The 18,975-nt window shown below is 39.6% G+C and overlaps 1 protein-coding gene across 2 annotated transcripts in view; it reads right to left on the minus strand.

Annotated features, from left to right (window-relative positions):
* CRACD (capping protein inhibiting regulator of actin dynamics) overlaps positions 1–18,975 on the minus strand; it is a 110,482-nt gene that overhangs the window by 59,658 nt on the left and 31,849 nt on the right. Inside the window, exons 2-3 of one of the 2 annotated variants that reach the window (XM_072124037.1) lie at positions 15,362–15,483; positions 9,008–9,088 (exon numbers count right to left, since the gene is read on the minus strand). In XM_072124037.1, the coding sequence (XP_071980138.1) occupies positions 9,008–9,071 (64 nt within the window). In that variant the 5' untranslated portion in view covers positions 9,072–9,088; positions 15,362–15,483. The remainder of the gene's footprint in view (positions 1–9,007; positions 9,089–15,361; positions 15,484–18,975) is intronic. The other variant, XM_072124044.1, reaches the window with a different exon arrangement.

The following is an 18,975-nucleotide window of genomic DNA, read 5'->3' on the forward strand; positions in this document are numbered from 1 at the left end:
GCACAGTCAATGTAAAGTGTCCGCTCTATTTCATTTTAACCCCTAAATGACTAGGCTCCTAATAACCAGGCAGCTGTAATTCATTGATTTACAGTGAAGGAAATAATTATTTGATCCCTGGCTGTTTTTGTATGTTTGCTACTGACATGAACAGTCTATAAATTTAAGGGTAGGTTAATTTTAACATTGAGAGATAGAATATAAAAAAAATCCAGAAAATCACATTGTATAAATGATATAAATTTATTAGCATTTTGCTGAGAGAAATAATTATTTAATCTCCTTCTAACCAATAGGAGTAGTGGCTCCTACAGACCAGTAGATGCCTCCTAATCTACTTGTTACCTGCATTACAGACAGTGGGGCTTATTTACTAAGGCTCTGTGGACGTTTTTTTGTCATTTTCGGGATTTGCGCCGCTGGGACAGGTATTTAACTGGGGATTGTGTCACACGTGATTGGATTGTGACACAGCTGCCCTGGTTTTCATGCAACACAAAGTGGGGGGGCGTGTCGTCGGACGATCCGACTGATTCGGATTGAGCGCAGGATTTAAGATTCGAATTGTGTCGCAAAACAATGCACTTACATGCACAGGGAAGATATGGGGATATTGGGCGCACGATCTTGGTGAATCGTCGGACAATGCACTTTCGGGAATCGCATCAATACAGGTAAGTAAATGTGTCCCAGTGTCTTATATAGTAACCTGTATAAAAGTCTCCTGTCATGGGGAAGACCAAACATCTTTATGGATGTCATGGACAAAATGATAGACCTGAACAAGGCTGGAATGGGCTACCAAACAATAAGGAAGATGCTGGGTTTGAAGTAAAAGTTCTCCTCATGAGGATTTTGCCAATTAAGACCGCCTTGTAGCCGTGTGGAGACTTATCACCATAGACGGTCCACTCGCGGATTCTAGGAAAATATACAAATAAGTTTTGCAGGATGGGATAAGGAAAACCACAGCTCTTTTAGCTAAGGAGACAACTGTTGGTGTAATAGTAAGAAAAAGGAAGAAATACAAAATGACTGTCAATCAACATCGACCTGGGACACCATGCAAGATCTCACCTCATCCTTTATCAGCCTAAAACTACAAGAGGGAACTTGTTAATGATCGCAAGGCAGCTGGGACCGCAGTCACCAAGAAAACCTTTGGTAATAAATTATGCCGTAATGGTCCAAAACCCTGCAGCGCCCTGTCGGTCCCCCTGCTCTAGAAGGCACATGTGCAGTTTGAAGTTTGGCAATGAACACCTGGATGAGTCTGTGAGCTATTGGGAGCCGGTGCTGTGGTCAGATGAGGCAAAAATTAAGCACTTTGGCATTAACTCAACTCACCATGTTTGGAGGAAGAGAAATGCTGCCTATGACCCAAAGAACACTGGGGCACATTTACTAAGAGTAGTGCAAACTGCACTAAAAGTGTGTTTGCCTGTGTTTAATGAAGGGTGCACCACAAAGTGCCATGTGCGGTAGAAATGTGGCACAGACACTTCTTAAATACCTGCACAAGCAGTTTGCACTGAAAAGAACAGGCAAAGTCTGACAAAAAACTGGTGCATGGCCCTTAGTAAATGTGGGCCACTGTCAAGCATGACTTTTTCAGAGGCCAAACTTAAAAAATCTGCAAGTTATCAAATAATTATTCCCTTCACTGTATGAATATGAATCGCTAAATTAAACAAAACCTAGCATGAGGAATCTTTTATTAGAAGTAGATCTGATGGTAGATTCCTCCTGCCTCTGCTCTTATCTGTAATTTTATAAACCTGGAACATAACCTAACTTGTTAAAAACGTTATTTTAGTAATATGTAAATTACCTGCAGAGGCTACTGGGGCGTGTACTAGCCTAGCCGGGCATTGGGGGCTAAGGCTACTCCATGCCCCAGTAGCCTCTGCAGTTGCTTTATATATTACTAAAATAAAGATTTTAACAAGTTATGTGCCAGGTTTATTTTCGGGCAGAGGCAGGCAGGAGGAATCTATCATCAGATATACTTCTGATGGTATATTCCTCGTTGTAGGTTTCCTTTAAGAGTAATGTCTATCCATCATTACTTTAAGGCATGTAACCTGTGAATCCTTAGGTATCCTCATGTGCAGTCATGGGAACCATCATACACTATAATGATACTAAATTTCATGTAGACCTCCCTAGGAAAAGAAGTGCAATGGTAGTTTATCATAGTTTCTAGCTTCAGAAAGCTCCCCAGATTAGTGCTCAAATTACTGCAAAGAAGCTCCTACTGACAAACAAGAAGAAACAAAGAAACATAAGGAGTGAAAAAAATCTATTCTTTGGTCTGGTGAATCAACATTTTACATTTTTGTTTTCAACTATCATGTGTTTGTCAGACACATTAAAGGGGAATGGATACATTTACATTTGTGGTGCCCATCCCAAAACATGCAGGTGTGAAATATGTGAGGGTTGTCTTACTGGTCACTTTTGGTCAGATACCACATTATTCTGCAGCAAAATGACATACGATTGGGTCTGTGTTTAATGGGACTGTCGCCTGTGACCCGGTTATATAATTATCATATAATGTCGCATTTGTGTCACACGTGATCCTTTTGTGGCACAACCTAGGGTGCGCCAGATTTATTATGTAAAGTCTGCCAGAATTGTGTGGGGGCGTCAAATTCATGAAGAACGTGCACCATAAATCCTGAATCCGGCGCCCCCTACACACTACCCCGCATTTAGTTCAGACTGCACAGTTCTTACTAAATGTGCCCCATTATGGTTTGCTTTACATTTTTTATTTACACTTCCATTTTTATGTCTGTATTGTGAATTTACCAGATAGAAGAAAAGAGCTATGAAAAGGTATGTCCAAACCTTTGACTGGTACTGTATACTGAAATAAATTCTATGATATTGGATCTAACAAATAAAAAACGCTGATGCACGTAACGCAAAGACTGAACGTAGTCCTAGGTTTTGTTTCAGCTGTGGCTAAATAATGTATCGCAGAGGCTCACACAAAATCACCTGATACATAAATCGATTAAGTAATTGTTCATGCGGATCCGTTCAGCAGCATATATTTTTACTAAGAGCAATGAATAGATCTAACAGTTTTATTAGAATAATCCAAGCTGTAAGTACTCTGTGCCAAGATTTGACACTACAGATGAATTTCAATTACAGTAAAGCTTCTCCATCAGGTGGTTATCATGTCCTAGTTAAGTGTTATATCGCAGGAGAGCACACTGTTCTTAGAATGGGTTACAGAATGCTGTTTTATAGGTGGTATCTGGATCTATCTTGCAAACTGTGGATGATGGGTGACAGTCCAGCATTGTAAACAAAGATTTGGGGTGGGAGAGAAGAGGTGTGTACATTTTACGCCTGATAACATTATATTCCAGAGGATAATGGAAGCATTTATGAAATCTATTATAAAAGGTTGGAGAATTCTATGGATGGATTCTAAGAGATAATGTTCTCAAAATGGGACCCCAATCAACCAATACTATGTACTACACTGCTTATAGACCATACAGCCAAGGGGAGGGGGTATTATATCCAACAGCGCCAGTATACAATACTCACAAAGAATCATAAATACAAGAACTCATGTGCCAGTTATGGTCCATCCCAGCCCAAGGCCAAATACATATCTGGGATCAGGGCAGCGAGGCAAACACATACCTGGGTCTCAGCTTGCTCTTGCAGCTTTGGAAACTGAGATATACAGAACTGTCAGTGGGAACATAGGAAGTGGGTTGAGTCTTGTCTCAACAGAATCCAGGAATTCAGAAGGATCTGATGAGACCAGAACCCTGATCCTATGACTTCCCATTGAAAAGATAGAACTCATCCAAGGTCCTGAATCTGATCCCGGGATGTTCTCTAGAGCCACCTAAGGAGGACCTAAAACAAAGAAGAAGTTGATGGCAACCTACTGTACTGATAAGTCTCTGTTTTGCTGAGTCTAGTGAAAGGGGGTTTTCAGCTGTCCAGGGTTGTGGGCAAGTGTACCATACCGGAGGTTGTGTGGACAACTGTAGCTCACTTCCTACACTTCCCGGAACCCAGGTGTCTACAGAAACAATAATGATTTGGTCTTGAGTACCCTCCAGGGGTCTGAAACGTCACACCACTTTTAGTGAATATAAATCTCAGGTTATATTTTCTTTATTCATGGAAGTCTATGGAAACTCAAGAACCATAAGATTAACAAAAATATATCTGGGAAATTATGATCTGCAGTATTTGTATTATTTTTGCTGAAGGTAATTTTACTAAATGATATAAAATCACAACTGTAAGTATGTCTGAAGGTGTTTCTGCACATTGAATGCCATCTTCCATCTGGAGTGAGATTTAGTCACATTTTACAAAGTTGCATTTCACGAATGTGTCAAAAAATTATTTTCCAAACAACAAAACATATCCTCATTTTCACTCAATAAATATATTTGTGTCACAGATAACACAAATATACAAAACAATACAAATACATCAATTTGAAAGAAGCAGAATATCTCCATAAGAGAGACAGCCACAGCAATAACATATTATATTTGGGACAATGATGTCCCATTACAGAGCAACAAAATCGAAATTGAAAAATGATAATCTTACAACAGGGACAGGTAAGAAGCTAAATACAGTACACCATAACCTCACCACATTACATCCACACCACCGTCATAATGGTCTTATTGTTATTATTTACTGTCTAGTCCTGTCTCCATGCACGCACAGAGGTAAGTTACTTCTTTGGATAGTGTTCTGTAAAATGACAATTTCCAGGCATTTGCTATGGGCCAAATTGGACAAAGGAAGTGAAAATTCAGTGAGGTAAGTAATAATTTTTCACTTAGATAAACATTTTATTCTACTGGAATAGAATAGAAGAGAGACATCGAAATTATTGGGAAAAACTCAATAAGATCAAGGATCAGAGAAGTTGTCACGGTGGTGTGGGATGTAGAAGAAAAAGATGATGAGCCACCCCTGTCAATATAGAAGTCCTCCCTCTCAATGTCATAGTCTAGTGTCTTGTACGGTCTGTCACATGATAATACTTTGCAGATCACCTGGGCACATATGATATTACTCCAACCTTTTGAGCTCAATTAACTTAAAAAACTAGCATAACTCTTGTGTAGTCACTTCTAATAATTTAATATATGGACTCAGGGCCAGATTAATATTGGTTGTGGCCCCTGGGCGCAGAATCTTTTGGGGGCCCCCATTGAATATAGTCCAGACAGAGAACAACAATACACCCCCCCAGTAATCACTATATACAGCCCCTCAGCAACCACTATATACAGCTCCCCAGAAATCACTATATACAACTCCCCGTAATAACTATATACAGCCCCCCCCCAGCAATCACTATATACAGCCCTTCAGCAACCACTATATACAGCTCCCCAGAAATCACTGTATACAGCCCCCCAGCAATCACTATACACAGCCCCCCAGCAATTACTATATACAACCCCCAGTAATAACTATATACAGCTCCTCCAGCAATCACTATATACAGCTTCCAGTAATCACTACATACAGCTCCCCTAGCAATCACTATATACAGCTCCCCGAGCAATCACTATATACAGCCCCCCAGGCAATCACTATATACATCCCCTCTGCAATCACTATTTACAGCCCCACCCACCAGTATTAAATAGATACAGCCCTCAGCTATACCTATATACAGCCCCCAGTAATCACTATATACAGCCCCCAGTAATAACAATATACAGACCCCAGCAATAACTATATACAGCCCCCCAGCAATAACTATATACAACCTACTAGCAATAACTATAAACAGCCCCCAGTAATCACTATATACAGACCCCTACAAGCACAATATACAGCCCCCCAGTAATCATTATATACAGCCCCCAGTAGGCACTATATACAGCCCCCAGCATTAAATAGTTACAGCCCCCAGCAATAACTATAAAATCCCCAAGTAATCACTATATACAGCCCCCAGTAATCATTATATACAGCCCCCAGCAATAACTATAAACAGGCCCCAGGAATTACAATATACAGCCCCTCCAGTATTCACTTTATACAGCACCCAGTAATCACTATATACAGAGCTCCCGCATTAAATAGATACAGCTCCCCAGCAATAACGAGATACAGCAGCACAGCAATAACTAGATATAGCCCTATATATAGCCCCCAGCTGCTGTGTAATGTGGAAGACATGGTCTGTTATATACATATTGGGGGGGATTTATCAATGTGTCCCAAGTTCCGTCAATTTAGTGGAGGAAAACCCTAGTCATTTTTCAGATTTATCACTGTGTTAATGAATCTGTTGCAGGATAAGACAGTCGGTTTCCAGTTTAGACCTACTTTAAAGTGGTCTAAACTCTGCGACACAACTTTTGGGGCACAGAACATTAAAATAGAGCACGCCCCCTTTAGACCAAGCCATGCCCATTTCCCGAATGTCACACCCCCTCAGTCGGACAAGTCGGAAAATGGCTAAAAACAGGTTTCAAAAGCCTTGATAACTGTGGTGTAAGGCTTTTCACACTGTTTTTTGGTGCAAAAGCACCAGAATTGTGGTGCAAGTGCGTTAATACACCCCCCCCCATTATGCTGTAAAATGTGCAGCATAATATGTATATAAAGGTGGACAATCTCCATTCTTTAGTGTATCAGGTTGGATACTGGGGCCCCCTGACACTGCGGGCCCCATAGCAGCTGCTGTGGCTACTACCCCTTGTCTTTTTCTATGGTGGGGCCCCTTTTCAAAGTAACTGGTCTTCCCCAGAAAAGCATAAATGAGAAATCAATCCAAAAAAAGGTCCACTCACTCAAACTGCGGAAACAGAGTATTGACAGGTGTCAGTCATGTGGCTGCATGTTTGTCATTCCTTAAGTTCAAGCGTTAACAATTGTTTCTATATTCAGTACAAAGCAAATACCAATTCCCACCCAGTAAAATGATGTATCACACACACATTATGCAGCACTTTAACACAGCATGCAGAAAAGATAGCTCCATTAACCTATGGTATAATACCTATTACAATTTCAGGATACCCCCATCCCCCTGCTTTCAGTATTAATGGAGGAAAGCTCAGAATATTGTAGCAGCACTCTCTGCAGGAATAAGGTCACAGCACACCTCAAACTACCATGAAATTATTCAGCTCATTTGAATAATTCATGTCTGTTCATTGCTGCATGAATCACAGCACACACATTTCAGGCTTCAGAGACAGAATCCATTTTAAGTAGATAATAATATAAAAGGAAAATATTAGCTAATATAAGGTGAAGTCCATTAGTGTTCTGGAACGCTGTAGTGTGATGTCTACAATGTTATGATGGGGAGGTAGGATCAAAAGTTTAAAAGTTTTAATAAATTCTGATTTCTAATTAATCAGTAAAACTATTAGCAGTATGAAAATCTACCTGGAAAGAAAATGTAGGCAAGGAAAGTAAATGGATTACCTAAGATTATCTAGAAGAGGGAATACGAATATGAGAAGACCCATCTATTGTCTTATATAAGACTTCTGGGGGAACAAGAAGCCACTCTTAGTGGCGAAACACATGTTGGGGTCTGGTCTCTTTCTCTTCTGGTAAAATATTGTATCTTATGTTCCCCCTCTTATATGTGCTTTACTTATGTACCATGTTCTTGCATTTTGACTACTAGTGTTTACATTATTATATGGGAATAAGTTCCTGTTTCACAGCACTTTATACCTATGCTGTATCGGGGTTACTTTACATTAATATGCTGGTTACACCCGGGTATGTGCAATGAGTTTTTGTCTGTTTGTTGTCTCCTCTGTCTAATTATCGAATTTTATCCATATGAATTGTGTGTCAACTTTTGATAGGTCTTATATTTAATCTAGAATTGTGGGTATTCACCCCTCTTTTCCCCATCTCTATTTTTTCTTTTTTTAGTAAAGTATCTGTCAGATTTGGACTCAAACCTTGAAAGAGCTTTTTATGTATATAAACTAAATCACTGGTGCCAATAAGACAAGATAGAGGATGTGTACTGTATATGATATATAATGCATACATTCATCTAGTATAAAATCTATAGCAACTCCTGCTTTGTCTGTACTTACTATAATTAATAATCCATAAACATTATAAATGTTGCAGGACGCTAATAGCTAGGACTAGACTTTTAGGATAGTAAGCGCCAATGTATATATAGATACACGGTAAAATATAGATGAGACCTGCTATTTATGCCTTGTATACATTGTTCTACACATTTTCTACTCATATACGACTATTAACACTGTAAACAGAAACATATTAAGATTTCCATGGGCCCTGGGCGGTATCGAAATTGTCCCCAACAAGCCAATTATTTTGAAGGGTTTGAAGGGTTTGGCCATATACAGTAAAAGAAGAACCAAGCTACCGAGGTCCTGCCAGGGCTCTTGTAAATGTGTTGAGAATTGGCACACATGTATGATAAGTTAAAGGGGTTGTCTGGAGTACCTGGCTGCTTTACCGGCATACAAGCCATGGTGAAATGTGGCAATGTTTTTCAAAGATAGCGGCCATGTTTTTTCGACCTCCAGACATCCCATCTAAGGGCTCCCTCTCTTTGTTATATCTAAAGGGCTGTATCAAACCTATTGGATGGTTTGGGTGGCCATGATCCCCCTAGAACTCTTGGGCCCATAGCCACTGCCCAAACTGCCCACATTATAATCCAACAATAACTCTCAATAGACAGTCACAGCAGCTGGCAAACCCCTGGTATACACAACAGCAGAAGTGGGCAGATCTAAAATATACTCTATTAAGCAAGTTTTATTTTATTCTACAGGTTTGACACAAGTGGACATTTTCCATTTTCCAGTGCTTTTTCAGATCAATACATTTCAGTCTTTGTATGAAGAAAGCCTGACCTTCACCAGGTACAAATGGGTCACGCTATAAAGCATCTATATGTGGGCTAGTTAATATGGATTCTGTCTCTAATTTGCAATCCAAAGGCCTTGGGAGCTTTTACCTGAAACCTTAGCACTCAGCAATTCCTCCTGAATATCTTGTATCGCTTCTCTTTCGTCTGCCATATTTTTCCTATGGATTACTGAAATAAAAATGTAAAATTGCACATGCATATATTAAGTAAAATGCAAGAATGAATGAAAACTAAGAATATATACACAGTTTAATATAATTTCCCTTAGCTCCAGAGGCAATATAGATGGTCACATTGAGACACCATCGCTGTGACCCTTTTGATGCAGGGGCCTAAGAGAACCCGTCATCTCCAGTTCTAACTTTCCTATGTTTGTCTTCTTTTCATGTATAAAATATAATGTATCTCTGGTATCCCTTTCAAACTATTGAATTTGGAGGGAAAAGCAAAAGGTACATGCATCTTTGTTGTATCACATCACATCGTAAGATGTGCTAATGCCAAAATTGTGTCAAAATCTAAGTCAAGACTAGGCCCTATTCACACCTGTATCCGGGGTCTTCCTTACACTCTCTGCTGTAGAAGATCGTAACGGAAATTTAAAAAACGGAAGGTGAACGGAAGGTCTAACCTTCTGTTCCCCATAGAAACTGCAGAATGCAGCATTAGGTGTTATCTATGTAAAACAGATCTACGTAAATTCAACCAAGTTTTTTTTAATTTAGTATTTTCCTTCCTGCCTTCTAAGAAACTGTAACATAAAACATTGGATAATATTGGTGTAAAACACAATATAAAGAGTTATTGAAATAAAAAATAACTTACCATATATACTCTTGTATAAGCCAAGCTTTTCAGCACAAAAAATGTTGCCGCTGATGACGTCCTAGTGTGCCGGCTGTTACAGCAGAGAGAAGAGGAGCCGCGGGGACGGGAGCATTGGGGAGCCGCACAGAGCATTGGGGGCGCCAGAAGGTGAGTATGTACATTTATTTTTTTATGTGCGGGGGAAACAGGGGGCTGTCTGGCTTTATACCACAGAGGGCTCTCTGGCTATATACCACAGGGGGCTGGGTGGCTATATACAACAGGGGGCTGGGTGGCTATATACCACAGGGGGCTCTCTGGCTATATACCACAGGGGGCTGGGTGGCTATATACCACAGGGGGCTGGGTGGCTATATACCACAGGGGGCTGTCTGGCTTTATACCACAGGGGGCTGTCTGGCTATATACCACAGGGGGCTGTCTGGCTATATACCACAGGGGGCTGGGTGGCTATATACCACAGGGAGCTGGCAGGCTATATACTACAGGGGGCTTGCTGGCTTTATACTGGGGTGGCTGTGACCAATGCATAGCCCACCCTCGGCTTATACTCAAGTCAATAGGCTTTCCCAGTTTTTGGTGGTAAAATTAGGGGTCTCGGCTTATGCTTGGGTCAGGTTATACTCGAGTATATACGGTAGCTTTCTGTGATGCATTTCCAATAATAGCATTTATGCAATTGTTGTATTAATTGTAGTACATGCGGTCCCCTACACTCGACTTACATACGACCCCTAGTTACAAACGGACCACTGGATGTTGGTAAATTACTGTACTTTAGTCCTAGACTACAATAATCAGCTATAACAGTTATCACAGGTGTCTGTAATGAAGCTTTAGTGTTAATCCTTGATCTTATGACAACCCAACATTTTTAAAATTCAATTGTCACAGAGACCAAAAAAGTTCTGTCTGGGATTAAAATGATAAAATATACAGTTCCGACTTACATACAAATTCAACTTAAGAACAAACGTACAGACCCTATCTTGTATGTAACCCGGAGACTGCCTGTAATTGGTTTATAATTTTAAAATTAATTTTCATACTATATACATACTATAACAAACAGACGAGTGATGGTTTTCATTTCAGGTTTTTCATTATATGCCCTGAGTAACCCTGCTTATCCAGTCATTTATATCTCTCTGTTTTTTTCAGCATTCATTTCCTTACTGCATAGCTATGACATCACTTGATAAAACACCAACATACCACCCAAACCACCTTTATACCTTTGATATTCACCCAAGTTGTAGTTAGTAATTTCTGTGGTGATTACACAGGCTACTGATACTACATCATTCTTACTATGTTCTTCAGTGATTATGTAATGTTATGTGTATCATTATTATAGTATGTTAGTAGTTTGTTTTGGTAATTTCCATAAATAAGATCAACATTTTTTTAATAAAACTAAATAATGTAACATATTTCCTAATCTAATTTTATTTTCTGAATGTTTGTCTTATTCACTATTTTTAAGTGATTATGAGGCCAATGATTGTCCTTAAACTGCTGTTAGCATTTAGAGCTATTCCACCACATGATATGTAGGAAACAGTAGCCTTCAGATCTTCAATGATGTCACCAAATTGTCTCAACCCCATGAAGGGTCACATGATTGTGTTCCCTAGCAACTAATATACAAATATGGATGGCACATCGATGAAAACCGTGTGGCATCCATGTTTTACTATAGAAAGCCCCAAACCGCAAACACAAGCAGGAAAAGACCTGATCTGCGTTTTCTACGGCTTCCACATGGGTCGTGAAAAATGTTTATGTGCATGGGCCCATCGTAAGAGACATCCACATCTACTAGATGTATTGCAAAATAAGACTTACCCCAATCCGAACACTTTGCCTTACACCAGATCCTGCGCTTTATGTGACCCATATGCCTTAATCAAGAACTTCCCGCTGTGACCCCTTACGAATTTATATGTCAAAATTATTCTGTCATGAGGTATTATTTTTTTGTTATATTTTACATTCAACCAACCCTCAAAAGATACCAAATCTCTGTTTATGTTTTTTAGTGGGAACAAGACTTAGATGACATTACAGAGGTGTCAACACTCTCTGAGATGGCAGCAAAGGGGAGTCATCGGCTGACCTTGCCCGAAACCTCTATTAAAATGGTGCATAGGACACATCTGGTACCTTCCAGAATTCCAGAAGTTTTTCCAATTCAATCTAATACATAACAAAATGGCATTACAGGAAAGAATTGTTTTGGTGATTATTTTGCATTTTGGAATATAAAATTGTTATTATTAAAAAGTGCACCATAAATGTAAAAAATTTGATTGAGTATTAAATTGAATCATCCATTCTATCATTATAGCACATGGCATAAAAATTGGATTTTTGGGGGTTTCTTTTAGTGGAAAAAAGCTAATTCTATAATCTTCAAAATGGCGCAACTGAAAAAAAATTGCGCCACAAAAACAAGCATCAAATTTTGACACATTTTTAAAGCAAGCTTTTCAGATTGTAAAGTGTCTGTATTACATCCATTTCTATACAATATTTTTGTTGTCCTAATGTTCACTGCGGATCATCACTTTTAATTATATTTTCTTTATTTATTACTCGAAAAAAGACGATACCTTGGGATATTTGAGGCACTGACATCCTGCGTACTCCTTGATACAGAAGCAGAAAAACATTATATGCTTCTGAGATCCTAATACTTAGATTACACCTATTCAGTAAGGGCTTTTAAAGTATCTCACTGGACCAGCAAACGGAACATGGAGAACAAAAGTTTTCTAAGGAGATGGTTTTCAGGCTCATGCTATTCTCATGTTACTGAGGTCATTTACTCACCTTTTACTATATACACAGAGGAAGAGGAGTCCAGAAAAATATTATCTCTAATTTGTGTGTAAAAGTCACATAAACATACAATGAATTGCTAAGCATTCAGTCATCTTTTAACAGTACAGCTTCACCAGAGGTTAGAGGGGTCTGTCTGTAAGTATGGGTTGCCTGTAAGTCGGGTGTCCTTAAGTAGGGGACCGCCTGTACATGATAGAACATTTTTTTCCCACAGATCCAAATGGATCCTTTAGGCTTCACTTTATTTGCTGTTTGGAAATTTGAAAATAACTTACCAAAAACAGAAATGATTCCCAGAACACTTAGTAGTAAAACCTGAAGAAGAGTAAAAAAATCTGGAAGGACAGACAAGGACAGTAAGCTAAATCCCCTTTCTAGAAGTCCCTACCTAATTTCCAGATCTACCCTAAGCGCTAGGTAGCAACTGGTCCTTTCCTTTCCTGCTACAAGATGCAAACTCGGAGATAAAGGCAGGAGATTACAAACACAGAACAGTAATTGACAAAATATGGGTCAGAACCAAGAAGAAAATGTAGTACAGAATCTATGGGTAAACATATATCAGAAAACAGGCAAACTTCAAGGAATCCAAAATACAGTCAAGTCTATTGTAAACACCAGGTAGCTCCAAATAATACTTTTAGAAAACAAGGAGGAAATAGAATGCAATCCTTTTGTGAGATGTCAGAACTCCAGTACAGAAGATGATTGGATCAGTTCTCTGAGATCCAGACCAGTAAGGACAAAATAACACTTAACGCATCCTCAGCTGTACTTTACAGACAGAGGATGATGATGCAGCCGAATGGCCAGAGATGTTACACAGAGAGCAGCACGATTAGGAGAAACAAAAAGAATCTTCTTTAAAGTACGAGTAATAGTAATGTCATAATGTTGCAATTTCCACAAATCAAAAAGCAGTCCCACTGATGGGTGGAGCTAATTTTCCTCCAATCAGAGAGCAGCACTGGGTATAAATAGAAGCAGTGATCTTTCCCTCTTTGGTTGTTGGTTTATGTAATAGCCATTTGTTCTTTGTGAACATATTAGAAATGAGAAGAAGAACATCCAGAGCTGAGCGGAGGTTCTGATTTGGCTGTTACTCCATTTTCTGAACTGAATCAGAGTCGACACTTCAGTGCTGAGGCTCCAGTGTTCCTGGCTTCTATGATGGAATATTGGAGTATGAACATTCAGTTCTTCACTGGCTTTATAGCTCAGTATCTTTACGTTTGCCACATTTTTAAAAAGATGAAAATGGACAAACTAATCATACTACCATCATACCGCAGAGAGTTTTATGCCCTGTAGGCCATAGATTGATCACTGCATGTTTATCCAGATGAAACATCTCCCTCCACATCTCTACAGATCTCTCTTTTAGACTCAATGGGGGTCATTTACTAAGGGCCCGATTCGCGGTTTCCCGACTTGTTGCCCGAATATTTCCGATTTGCGCCAATTTCCCATGAATTGCCCCGTGATTTCGGCGCACGCGATCGGATTGTGGCGCATTGGCGCTGGCATGCACACGATGGACATCGGGGGGCGTGGCCGAACAAAAACCTGACGGATTCGGAAAAACCCCCGCATTTTTAAAAAAAAAGTGTCGCGGAGCTTGCACTTACCTTCACTAGGAATAGGCTGGTGAACTTGAGTGCATTTCAGCGGACTTCAGCGCAGCAACGCCACCTGGTGGACATCGGAGGAACTGCCTTAATGAATCCTGGCTGGACCTGAATCCACCGCAGAGAACGCGCCGCTGGATCGCGAAATGACCGGGTAAGTAAATCTGCCCCAATGGCTCTTCCAAGACCAAACAGAAATGGATCAAATATATTTTCTAAGGAAAAAAAAGGCTTTACAAATTATGCAAATTATGCAATTAACACCTATGGAGCCAAGAGCCCCTCAGGCTCATTTGCCAAATTTTAAAAGCCCTTTTTTAAAAAAAAAAAATAAGGGCATAAGAAGCTAAGAGAAGAGCTGATTCTGCCAGAATGGGCACAAAACAGTATGTAAGTGTTCTTGGTTTACAATCCTTCATCCTGGTGGTGAATATCCTTTAAAAAATGGATTTTTTTGCTCAGCATTTGGTTGTACTTTTGCTGAATTTTGTGAACCAGCACTGGAACCTCTGGTGTATTTTGGCAGCAAATTATTAATGTTCCTGGGGATTTTTACAGCTTTTATTCATTAGTACAGTAGGTGTAAGTGACAGTGTTTGAATATTTGACAGGTATCACACTGAACCATACAGTGTCTTTGGTTCTATTATCCACAATAAGCACTAAATGCACTTCATCTATGAATGTTTATGAGCCCCTTTGCCTGCAGGGCAAATTTGTTAGCAAATACCAAATGTCCTGCTGAGAGGGGAGGGTTAAAGCTAAGCTGCAGGACTGCGAAAGACTCTTAACATAAACATTAAATGGTTTTTCTGAGAATTAAAAAATAAAATAATTATTTGCATAATATGAGTTACCATTCTGGTGGCCCTAAATCCTTTGATGATTTTTTAGCACCGGTGACATGCGGTACATCCACACGACCACTGCAACTTCATCACTTAGTGGTAATCCCTGTATGTATCACTTTCATTTACATTAGAGCAGCACATTTTATGTAGTATACTATATAATATAGCTAGACACCAGTGCTCAAATGTGGACACAACACAAAAATTGGATCCAATTTGTTTGGCTGGGTCATAAATATGCAAATTTGGTCACATTCTGTGATGGGGTCATGAAGGAATTGACTTACCTTGATAACTTGTGTGACGTCCCCTTGTGCTGTACCTCTGCTCACTGGTCTGTTATATTGTAGGACACATATTCTCTGGTCGTATCATGGACAGATCCGCATCACATTCCACTTTCAATGATCTAGATGAATAAATAGGGGATTAGTCAGCACTCCTGTGATTTTCACAGTACAGTAAAATATAGAATCATGCGCCATTAGTCATTTCTTGAAAAAACCCAACTTATGTTACATAACCAGATGTCCAAAAGACTTAACACAAATGATTAACCCTTTCCTTAGCGGGCCCTTTTTCCATTTTTTGCATTTCCGTTTTTTACTCCCCTCTTTCTAAAAGCCAAGGCTGCACATCATCTGATCATTTGTTACATTGTGCCAGTGGCCAATTGTACTGTAGATCAGTAAAATCCCCATATGCTGCCATACTGTAGTATAGCCTCAGTGTGCATTATTTCTGCTCCTTATTTCTTATGCAGAGAGCAGTGAATAGAGATAAGGAAAGGAGGCTAAAGATTAACTCTTTCCATTCCTAGAGAATGTTTCACTTGATGATTCAGCTCTCTGGGGAGATCAGACTATCCAGGGACTGTCTGTACGAAGTGAAGTCATTAGACACTTTTTCAGGTTCCTTTATCTCTCAGCTGTCAGGGGTTAATACAGGAAGAAAGGCAGGGGAAAAAGTAGGACACATTAATAGATTTCAATTATATTACAAAGTTTACATTATCATCTGCTATGCTGATTTAAAAAATGCCTTTGTCAGCATTCTAAATACAGGAGGTCCCCTAGTTAAAAGGGTATTCCCAGGAAGACAAGTTTCCTATATGTACTCAGGATAATAAAATAACACATTCTCTAATTTACTGTTATTAACAATAATACAGCATTTCACAGATATAATTCAGACCTGTCCCTATCAGTCCTGCTGTACACAATTTCAGTTTCCCCTAGACACGACCCAGTAACTTCTGACTTAGGGTTGGGAGGGGGCCATCTTGGATTTCTGTGTGAGATCATGCTGCTGAGATTACTGTCTGTCTCTGCTATGTGGCTGTATCCACGCCCCCTGCCCAGAGCTCAGAGACTCTGACTGATTACTTCCTGCCAGAAGATCATAAGCAGAAAGAGAGGCTGCAAACTACAAAGAGGTAAGTGATCCAGGGGAAGGGGGAGGCAGGCACATATCTGTGAGATGTAGCAGAGCTCACAGTGTAACACTGTAATGGTTTGTCAGCCTGTGTCTATCAGCCTCTGTGTAATCATCTCATGCATCTCTGATCTGTCTCATCTCTCTTTGTGTCAGTGTGTTTGTACAATGTCAGAAGCCAGATGAAAGTGTATATGCTCTGTACACTGATAATCCAACCACATTGTCACTACACAGAACTAGATGGGTCATAATGTGTCTGCTTAGAGATGCCCACACCCTGGGATTTTACACTGAGCAGCTGAGGTAGTGATAGGAGCTAAAACATCAATAAAACCGAGTAAATTGTAAAGTAAGGTGTTAAAATGATCTTTATTGTGTTAACATCACTAGGGGATTGAGATGTCAGAATTTTCTTTTGTGGGAAACCCCCTTTAAGAACACCCAACTTACAGACTACCCCTAGTTACAAACAGACCTCTGGATGTTGGTAATATACTGTACTTTAGCCTCAGGCTACAATAAACAGCTGTAGGAGTTATAAAAAGTGTCTGCAATTCAGCTTTATTGCTAATCCTGGTTCTTATGACAATCCAACATTTTTAAAATTCAACTGTCAAAGAGATCAAAAAAAATTTGACTGGAGCTAAAAAACTGTATAAAATATACAGTTTCGACTTACATACAAATTCAACTTAAGAACAAACCTACAGAGTCTATCTTCTACTTAACCTGGGGACTACCTGTACTAACAGTACTTTAGAAAACTTTATTTCACATTACCTGGCTCCCTGTCATCAATGTATGGTGGGTCCCGAAGGGCAGCTGTCAATGCACATGACTGGAAGAAGAGAAGACCAGCGGCAGCTGGATAAATGGAAGAATGGGTGAGGAGATTGAGACAGTACCGAGACTCACCACACACTGCTGGCAGTTAGAACCTATCACCAACTAAAAATGGCAATAGACAATAGACATAAACTACTGTAGGATCTCTGTGGTAAATATTTATCTATCAGGTAACATCACTTGGTTCACAATAACAATAATGACATTAAAGGAAATCTATCACCAGGATGAAGGATTGTACACCAAGAACACTTACATGCTGGGGTTTTCCTCCTCTGGCAAGATCTGCTCTTCTTTTAGGTCTTCATGTCATTGTTTTTACAAAAAAAATGTGCAAACACCTGAAGTGCTTCAGGTTCCTGATAATGGAGCCCCTCAGGGTCATTTGCATAATTTTTATAGTCTTTGTTGCTTAAAAAGCAAGGCATAAGCAGTTAAAGGGAAAAAGAATCCTCCCAGATGGGACACACACCAGTATGTCAGTGTGCTTGGTTTACAATCCTTGATCCTGGCGGTAGATGTCCTTTAATACATATTAAGTCTCCTTGCACATGGGGTATGCTCGCCTGGAACATAGTACTGCGAAATATTGGACCTTTATTTTTCCTTGCATGGCCGTGGAGAGACAATGTGTGCCAAAAATTTTATCGACCCCCATTACGTTTGTGTGCAAAGAGATTTAATCTGATTTATTAGGCAACAAGGTAAAACAAGGCTGCTCCACACCAGAAGCAGGTACTTTCCACATTGGATAGTTATGGGGGTATAAGCATGTTATACCCCACCTAATAAAGTATATTCAAAACTGGACTAGATCCCAAGGACGTTATTGATTGATGTAATAAAACACAGCAGGACACTTTCCAGCAAAGCCAGAAAATCTAAAGGAAGTCCCAGAAGATATTCAGTTTTTGATTTTGTAATAAACAAACATAAAAGAAGTAATTGTGGAGACGCAGGGTTTTCTATCAGCGGGCGGTAAAAGCTGTGCTGATGCCATGTTCTCATTATTGTTGGAATCATTGATTTTTGCATCCTGAAATAGTTGCGTCTTTTAATACCTGAGAACAAACTCTGAATTGGGTTAAATTATTGCCGGTCTATGTATAGTTTTGCCTTAAAAGAGAAATAATTGACTGGTGGCCGCATGCTGCGTATCCGGAGAAATATTCAATACTCAATGCTTCAGCGTGCGTCCCACCCGCTGCACTGCATTGTAATAGAAGTCATGACCAGCTCTGCTTTGTAAATGCTACATGTATAAAGATCAAAATAGATGTGATAGCTACAAGTCACCAACCCGCAGGTGCTCTTTTTTTAGATAAAAACAGGATCACCCTTATTTTTGGATATTTCCAGATGATTTAGACAAACAAGCACAGTCTTAAGTTGAATCAGTTTATTGAAGAAAGACTTAACAATAGGTATAACAAAAACAATAAAACAATGGAAGAAGTGAGAATGTGCAAATAAATGTACTGCATAGAAATAAATGGGGCAGGACAAGCAGGGCCGCCAGGAGAATAGCCAACTCTGCACAAACGTTGCCGGGCCAAGCAAGATTGACCACGCAGTATCAGGTGAAAAAAAATGAAAGTAAGGAAGAATGAGTTATGTT

Source organism: Engystomops pustulosus, chromosome 1, assembly GCF_040894005.1.
Source record: "Engystomops pustulosus chromosome 1, aEngPut4.maternal, whole genome shotgun sequence".
Taxonomy (NCBI): Eukaryota; Metazoa; Chordata; class Amphibia; order Anura; family Leptodactylidae; genus Engystomops; species Engystomops pustulosus.